Source organism: Bidens hawaiensis, unplaced genomic scaffold (assembly GCF_021521415.1).
Source record: "Bidens hawaiensis isolate Kalapana, Puna unplaced genomic scaffold, B.hawaiensis_p1.1 tig00000326_1, whole genome shotgun sequence".
Taxonomy (NCBI): domain Eukaryota; kingdom Viridiplantae; phylum Streptophyta; class Magnoliopsida; order Asterales; family Asteraceae; genus Bidens; species Bidens hawaiensis.
The window spans coordinates 174526-183458 of NW_027491025.1; the positions used below are offsets into that span (position 1 = coordinate 174526).

Consider the following 8933-nt stretch of genomic DNA (forward strand, 5'->3'; position numbering starts at 1 on the left):
GTTAATTTTCATTCAAGTGTTTGACATATAGTTGGTTCCTAATATATATCATTCAGGATTAGCTAAAGTTTTCTAAACCATTTTTTATAACTCGTTTGTGGATAAATTATGTTAAATAATTATTGAATACATATAATAATAATAATAATCTAATATTGTTTTGATAGATTGTGCTCTTTAACTTTTATGTTTTTTTCAATTTGTATTCATTTAACCCGTTTTCTTTGTACCTATACTATTTTTTACCCATTTAGACAATTGTATCTATTTATGAGATTAAACTTTTGCCATATTTCGTACATGCTAATTTAGTAGTGATGAAAATAGAAATTTACTTTTATTAAACTTTAAACATATAAATATTTAGAAAATGTTTTTTCCTTATGGGAATAATATGAATAAATTAATAAAACATTCCATGTTCACTAATAGTTATTTTACGTAGACAATGTATAAATTGAGGAGAAAACTTTTTTTTATTTTAGCAACCAAAACTTTTTTTTATTTTAGCAACCACTATTTGTTTGACATTTATGCTAAAATCATTTTATGCCTCATTTTTAGGTGTTTAAAAATAAAAGATTTAATGTAAATTAATGGTTGTCAACTTAAGAATTGATTTGAAGTAAAAACTTATATTATGCCAAGAAAAGTATTATCCTATTGTATAATAAACATAGTGATTAAAATACAATTTAAAACATAAATTAGTATATGATACATATGAATATGGTTGATGACTATTAAATAAACTTTATAATTAATCTTATTTAAACGAATATAAGTAAAAGTCACAAATAACTTTTATTTGTAGTTAAAAATAAGGTATTGATATAATTTTATTAACATAATTAAAATTGTAATAGTTACTAAATAAAGAATTAATTAATACCAGTCAAATTTTTAAGTAATTGTATATAATATATATCATTATTTTGGTAATACAATTATTATTGATATAAACTGAACAAATGAGAGATTAATATATCTAAGGGAAGGATTACTATTGATATACTCGTTATTATTGATATCTAGATTAGAGTCCGTGTTACACACAGTTGAAAATATAAAATCAATAACATAAGAACTTGTAAAAAATATACTTAAAATTTTCAAACCCGGGTCATAGTTCAATATGGTTCCAATTGCTAGTATTTGAACTAAAAATATATTTTAAACTCGGGTCATATTTGAAACGAAAGTACGAAATAATTCGTAGTAGTTGTAGAGATTATAATATTGGATTTAAAATTGAAATAGATTGGAAGATAATTATGAATTTCGGTTTGTTAATATTAACAAAATTGTAACTTAGAATTGACTGGTCAAGATTACTAAACTAAGAAAACTGTAATTATGCTAATTTTAGTGTTTTTTAAAATTTAGTCAAAGTCCAACTGTATAATATATTATTGTAAATTTCATATAAATGTTGAGAATTTGAATTTGAAATTTATTTAACTTTTAAAAAAAATTCATATAAATAGAAATGAGAATAAATTATTATTAAAATTATAATAATGTCCAAATTTACCAAAATTAAAGTCAAATCATATTAACAAAAATAGTCAAATTTAGTCAAATGATTAACCTATTAAAATTCGGTTTTTGAAGATACGGTCAAAATCCAGCTGTATAACATATTATTGTAAACTTCATATAAGTGCTCAGAATTTGAATTTCAAAATGGTTTACATACATATATTTTATTATTCACATTTAGAAATAAATATATTAAGGGATTTACGAAATTGACGTTAAATTCATAATAACTTGAAATATTTTGAAATGGTTATTAAAACTAAAATCTTATTTATATTAGGCATTAATACTGAAAAATTATGAAATGGGTTTATAATTATAGATAATATTAAAAAAAATAGAAATGTTTTCAAAAAATTAGTTAAATTCGGAATAAGAATTAGGTTTAAATATGTAAATGCTATTTAAACCTATTAAATATAAATGGTCAATTTCAGTCAAATGGTTAATATGAAATTTAGTAAAATCCAGTTTTTAAAAATATAGTTAAAGTCAAACTGTATAACATATTTTTGAATTTGAGTTAAATAATTAATTATTAAATTATTAAAATTATAATAATGTACACATTGTTGCCAAAATTAGAGTCAAGTCATTAATTATCAAATAAAACTCAAAATAATATACCAAAACTGTATAACCTATTTTTGTAAAGAATTAAAAAAATAAAAAAAAGGTTGAAATCATTATTATGGATCATTAATTATAAAATAAAGGTTTAATTATATAACAAAGATGTATACAAATACTGTAAAGTTAATTTGAATTTGAATTGGGAAAAATAAATTGAAATTATTTTATAATTCGTTAGCCAAAGAACTTAATCTTTTATTAAGGAATTAATATAAAAGGAATTAGCAAAATATAAAAACGATTTAGCATGAATGGTCAAATAGTAAATCCGGACAGAAATTTATTTAAGTTTTAACAAAAAAAGGAAAGTATAACTATATAAATTGTAATAATTGGATAAATAAAGTAAGTCAAACCATATAAAATAAAATATATATCTAATTAATTAGATTGGAAAGTTTAATTAAGTTGTTCATTCGGTTATTGAAACAAATAAGGAAATTCAAACTATATAAATTGTATTAATTAGAAAATTAAATGTGCATATAATTTAAATTAACGTACATTATAATCTTACAAATAAAGAATATACATGAATATTCTAAACATAAAAATACATCAATATAAAAAAATATATATAAATCTTATAAATTAATGATTAATCCAGAATATACGTCATATGAGTCGGGATAGTAACCTGAAATGATAAAGTCGAATATTAATTCATATTATGGAAGATTTGAATTATAACTTATAGCCGGAAAATTTGAATGGTCTTACCGGAAAAACGAAATAGTGAAAAGACCATGGTATCTCGGATTTCTTTTTAGAATTTAAAGTGAAATAGTCTGTATTAGTCGGGACATTGACATGAAATTATAAAGTAGAATATTAGTGTTGATATTATGGAACATTTGATATTTAATTTATAACCGAAAAATTTGAATGTCTTACCGAAAAAAAAACAAATAATGATAATAACCATGGTATCTCAGATCTTGATTTAGAAGGTAAAATGTGATATTCCTTACATCAGTCGGGACAATAACCTGAAATAATAAAGTTTTGTTATAACATTGATATTATGGAAGATTTGAATAATAATTTTTAATCGGAAAATTTAAATGGCCTTACCGGAAAAACGAAATTGTGATAATGTCCATGGTATCTCCTATTTTTATTTAGAACCTAAAAGAACAACTTGTATAACAAAAACACATGAAAAATATAAAACTTCAAATAAATATAAAACAACCATTGTTATAGAGATAACACATCAGCGGAAAACCTTACCGGAAAAACGTAATAACGTCCACGTATCAATTACGTCGTCGTTTTTAAATTTACAACCTAAACTGATTAGAATACAATCATATAACAATGAAAATCAAGATAAAACGTTAGAGGAAAACATTACCGGAAAGAAATATAGTCTTGCCGGAAAAAAATATATTAACAATCGGAAGTTTATTATAAAATATAACATTACCGGGAAATGATTAATACAAATCTGGATCTAGATGAAAAGAATATATGAGATGGTGGAAGAAGAATCCGACTAGTAGAGAAAGAGAGAAAATATGTTTATGGTAAAAATTTATTAATTGTTAAGGTTTAAATATAAGGTAGGTGATGATTTGACAAGAGTATGAAAGGAAATTGGTGAGTTGGCATTTATGTGGAGGCCCTAGAAGCTTGACAAGTGGAAAATGCATCTTGCTTTAATAGTATGTATAGATTATACCCCCGCAGTCGAAGCGGGAGGTGAACGGATGCTGAGACTGGATCTGAAGTCTTCAAACAGGTGACGAGGCAGGCCTTTGGTGAAGATGTCCGTGATTTGAAACCGAGAAGAAACGTGATGCACGCGAATAATCCCTGTTGAACGTGCTCTCTAACAAAGTGTATGTCAAGCTCAATGTGTTTGGTCCGCTGATGTTGAACGGGGTTTCCAGAGAGATAGACCGCACTCACATTATCGCAAAAAACGATGGTGGCTTTGGAGAGTGGGTGATGAAGCTCAAGAAGCAGATTTCGTAACCAACATATTTCAGCAACAACGCTGGCTACGCCCCGGTATTCCGCCTCGGCACTAGATCGAGAGACAGTCTGTTGGCGTTTCGAGGACCAAGAGAGCAGGGTGGGACCATAGTAAACACAGTAACCGGAGGTGGATGTGTGGCGGAAAAGAAAGATGGGTTCGTCGAATATGACGTGGCGAAAGATGGTTAATTGGTTTGTGTGAAGGTCAACACATGTATAGCCCCGATGTTGTGAGGGATAACCAAGGAAGACACAAGGGTGGGAGCGAGGTTCAAGCTTATGTGTGGTGGTGGAAGGTATGAGCTGGTAGCAAATAGAGCCAAAGAAACGTAGGTGATCATAAGATGGAGTGACACGATATAATAGCTCAGTTGGTGTGTGGTATATTCGGGTTTTGGCTGGGTGACGTTGTGATGGTAAGTTGCCATGTCAAGAGCATGGTGCAAGAATTTTGGTGGGAGACTAGCATGAGCTAGTAGGGTTCGGATCATGTTGTTGATAGAGCGAATCTTGTGTTCCGCTTTACCATTTTGGGAGGAGGTGTGAGGGCAAGAGAGACGAAACAACATACCGTTTTGGGCACAAAATTGTTTAAAATTATTGTTTACATATTTTGTTCTATTATCACAGAAGGTTTTTATAGGTCGTTCAAATTGAGTTTTTATTTGAGATGCAAAGTTGGAGGATATGTTGTAAACTTGTGATTTATTGGCTAAAGGGTATGTCCACAGAAAATTCGTGTAACCATCCAAAAAGGAGTGCCATGAACCGATGATAACTTTGGTTGAGTGTCCACAGGTGTGTCTACCGGTTTGCAAGCATCCATACCGGCACGATGAATGATGTCATGGGCGTATGCTCGTTGCGAGAGAAACATGGTTTTCTTCTGATGAGTAACAGCAATGCCCAAGAAATAGTTGAGGGGCCAAGGTCTTTCATAGCAAATTCGCTTGCGAGATTGGCCATGAGAGTCTGACGGAGTTGGTCCGAAGAGGTGACTAATAAAATGTCATCAACGTACAAAAGCAGGTAAGCAGTCTGTGATTTTTGTTGTAAGATGAAGAGAGAATTATCACATTTGCTTTGTGTGAAACCCATGTGAAGAACATAGTCTGTGAACCGTTGATACCACGCCTTGGGTGCCTGTTTTAAACCATATAGAGACTTTTTCAATCGACATACATGATTAGGAACTGTTTGTGACGAAACCCCATTTATAGTACATGTAGACGGTCTCATTTAACGTACCATACAAAAAGGCGTTTGTGACATCAAGTTGGTGCACGGGCCAAGATTTTGTGAGAGCGATTCAAGGTAGTCTTGCGGGTATTATCAACTCCATGATTCTTTTATCTGAGTACTTTTCTTCCTTCAAAGATTATAGTGACCACAAAAGTTTCCTGAACCTTTTTCGTTTTTTATTTTGCACTAATATGATTTGCTCCAAGTCTAATGATCTTTTATTTTCCTTAATGATCTTTTTTTTTGTCCACATAATATGTAAGATCCAGGATGCACCACCTCTTGTGGTTTGGTGATCATAAAGGTTTTGGTGTTACCAAGCAAATGTCACGGTTCGAGCTTCACAAGAGGGAAAATAGTGTAAAAATAAAAATTAGTTGATCAAAAAATGTAAAATGCAGGAATCTGTCTTTGAATTAAATGTAATTCAACTACAAAAATGGGGGCAACAACTACCGAGGCAACAACTATTGAACTAAATATACTTACTTTTTTGAAACAGTCAAATATTTGACTTAAGACGGTTTACACTTTGCACTTTACATGTATGCCGGTGGTTGGCATTAAATCTATGAAATAATTTATCTTTTTAGATAATATTATTTTGTCAATTAGAGGTATGGGGTTCAAATCTCACTATCATCAATTTATATGGGAGATATGAGGGATGATCACCCTAGCTTGCCAGGGTTTTCGAGTCCTGATCTCATTCGGTTTTACCGGCTCCTCATTGTCGTGTTATTTGGCGGACGCGGGGGTCGGGTTTTATCCGGTGAATCCCTCGTTCAAAAAAAAATTTAGATACTCCCTACACACGACACATATAGCAGTACACGCACGTACGGTGCGTATAACATTACACGCTGCGTATGGAATTCGCAAATCACGCTGTCCGACATAAGAGTTTGTGCAATGAAAATCATAGAACAAAGCATTTCTAAACCGATAAAATCACCCTTTGACATTAATGAACCTTTAATAAGTGTTGCAAGTCATTTACATAGGTTTTAGAAAGATAAGGCAAAAGCCTTTTTTTTAACGGCTAATATTATATAAAGAAAAAAAACCTAGACTAGCAAGAGGCTAGGCTAGATACAACAAAAACCCAATACAAAACACCAAAACAAGAAAATTGAAACGAAAAAGCGCACCATCGCCAGAGGCGGACCTATGTAGAGGGTAAGGGGGGCGGCCGGCCACCTTAAATTTTTTTATTGTTATTTTTATGTGAAAATCCCGATCGCCCCCCCTTAAGATTAGTGTTAAGTACCGATGTCGCCCCCCAAGAAAATAATTCCCGGGTCCGCCACTGACTATCCCAACTCATGTCTACAAGTTTCCCTCTATTTTTCACCCAAAGAAAGATAAGCCGTTTGATGTCTTCCTTGATCCTATTAACTGAGACTCTCTTATTATAAAAAATAGCCTCATTTCTAGCCTTCCAAATACACCAACACGCCGTAAGGATTATAACTTGAAGAGCCTTTTGTTTTATCTTATCTACTCTACAAGTAAGATGAATCTTAAGTAGGTCTCGTATATCAAAAGCATACACCGGGTTTAAGCCACACCAATTACTAATGAATTGCCATATTACCGTAGCTACATAGCAAGACATTAGCACATAAGCCGCTGATTACTTTTCGCCTTCACAAAGAGGGCACCATTTTATTTCATTCACAACGTTCCTCTTGAAGAGAGCATCCGATGTCGCGATTCTACCCATTTCCGCCCGCCATCCAAAGAGGTTGATCTTCAAGGGAACCCACCTATTCCATTCCATTACAAAACGACCCAGCCCTAGATTTTTGAATTTGATCTCGGACCGATTTTGTAGTAAATTCGCCATCTTTCCCAAGTGCCCATTTCAACTTATCTTTCATTACGCCTAAAGTCCTTCCCAGCAACAAATCGAGACAATCCCAAAATTCTTGTAGTTCTAGCGAGGTGGCAGGTGTAATGGGTTATGTTTGTCTCTTAGTCCAGTCCAGTGAAATAATGGGTTTCAGCCCAAGTTGGTATTAGGGTTTTCATGTGTGCATGCATGTTATGATTGCCTTTTTGGTTGTCCTTGTTTATTATTTTCTGTTATGTCTTTATGGTGGTAATCCATTAGTCTGTATTTATTTCTTGAGTCTTTGTAAAGCTATTATATATAGTTATGTTCTTTCTTTGAATAAAGATATACATTTGGGGTGAGTTATCTCTGATTATACCATTACAAGTGGTATCAGAGCAAATATCTGGGAGAGAACTTGAGTTAGAGATATGGCGGCTGATAACACAAACTTTCAGGTTCCAAGCGTCCCAAAGTTCGATGGTGATTACGAACATTGGAGCCTCCTGATGAAGACTCTGTTGAGATCAAAGGAATACTGGGTTGTGATTGACCCAGGGTACGACGAACCCCGTGAGGGGGTGGAGCTCACGGCTGCCCAACAAGCCCAACTGGATAGCATGCGGCTTAAAGATCTGAAAGCACAAAACTACCTGTTTCAGTCTATTGACAAACAGATAGTTAAAACAATGTCGCACAAAGAGACCGCTAAGAAAATCTGGGATGCCATGAAAAACAAGTACCAGGGAAATATTCGGGTGAAGAAAGCCCAGTTGCAGCGGTTACGAAGAGAGTTCGAAACCCTAGAGATGAAAGATGATGAAAGTGTCACGGAATACTTCAGCCGAGTAATGATAGTGGCAAATGAGATGAGAAATTTTGGTGAAGAAATGTCTGATGTCAAGGTGGTGGAGAAGATTCTTAGATCTCTAACTGAAATTTTCAATTTTGTTGTATGATCGATCAAAGAATCTAATGACATTGACAATATGGCGGTTGATGAGCTCCAAAGCTCATTGCTTGTGCATGAACAGAAGCTTTCTCGAAGAACCCCTAATGACCAAGTGTTAAAAACCGAACTTGAATCATTAGGTGGACGTGGACGAGGACGTGGAAGAGGTTTTCCCAACAGAGGACGAAGCCGAGGTCGTGGTCGTGGCAGACCAAGAACAGACTTTGACACGTCAACTGTTGAATGCTATCGATGTCATCAAACGGGCCATTTTGCATATGAGTGCAACCGAGGAGAGAAGCCGGCAAACTATGCGGAGTTCGATGAAGAGGAGGATTTGTTGTTGATGACACATGCAATGGTTTATTATGAGCGGAAGATAGGTATGTGGTTCCTTGACTCTGCATGCTCGAACCACATGACCGGGAAACCGGGGTGGTTCATGACTCTAGATGAAGGATTTACTCACACGGTGAAGCTTGGAAATGATCTTCGATTGTCTGTCAAAGGCATCGGAGATGTGAGACTATAAGCGGATGGCATAACCCAAGTCTTCACAAAGGTATACTATGTACCTGAACTAACATCAAATTTACTAAGCATCGGTCAATTGCAAGAAAAGAATGTTGATGTTATCATCAAACAAGGTGTATGTCGAATTTATCACCCTCAACGAGGGTTGATAATCACTTCGACCATGAGTAGAAATCGAATGTTTGTTGTGAATGCCACTATGAAAATCGA

General features: G+C 33.2%; 1 protein-coding gene across 1 annotated transcript; it reads left to right on the top strand.

Annotated features, from left to right (window-relative positions):
- Positions 1-7668: 7668 nt before the first annotated feature.
- Positions 7669-8196, top strand: LOC143620942 (uncharacterized). Its single transcript, XM_077092508.1, has one exon. It carries the CDS (start codon positions 7669-7671, stop codon positions 8194-8196), a length of 528 nt encoding a protein of 175 aa, XP_076948623.1.
- Positions 8197-8933: the final 737 nt, after the last annotated feature.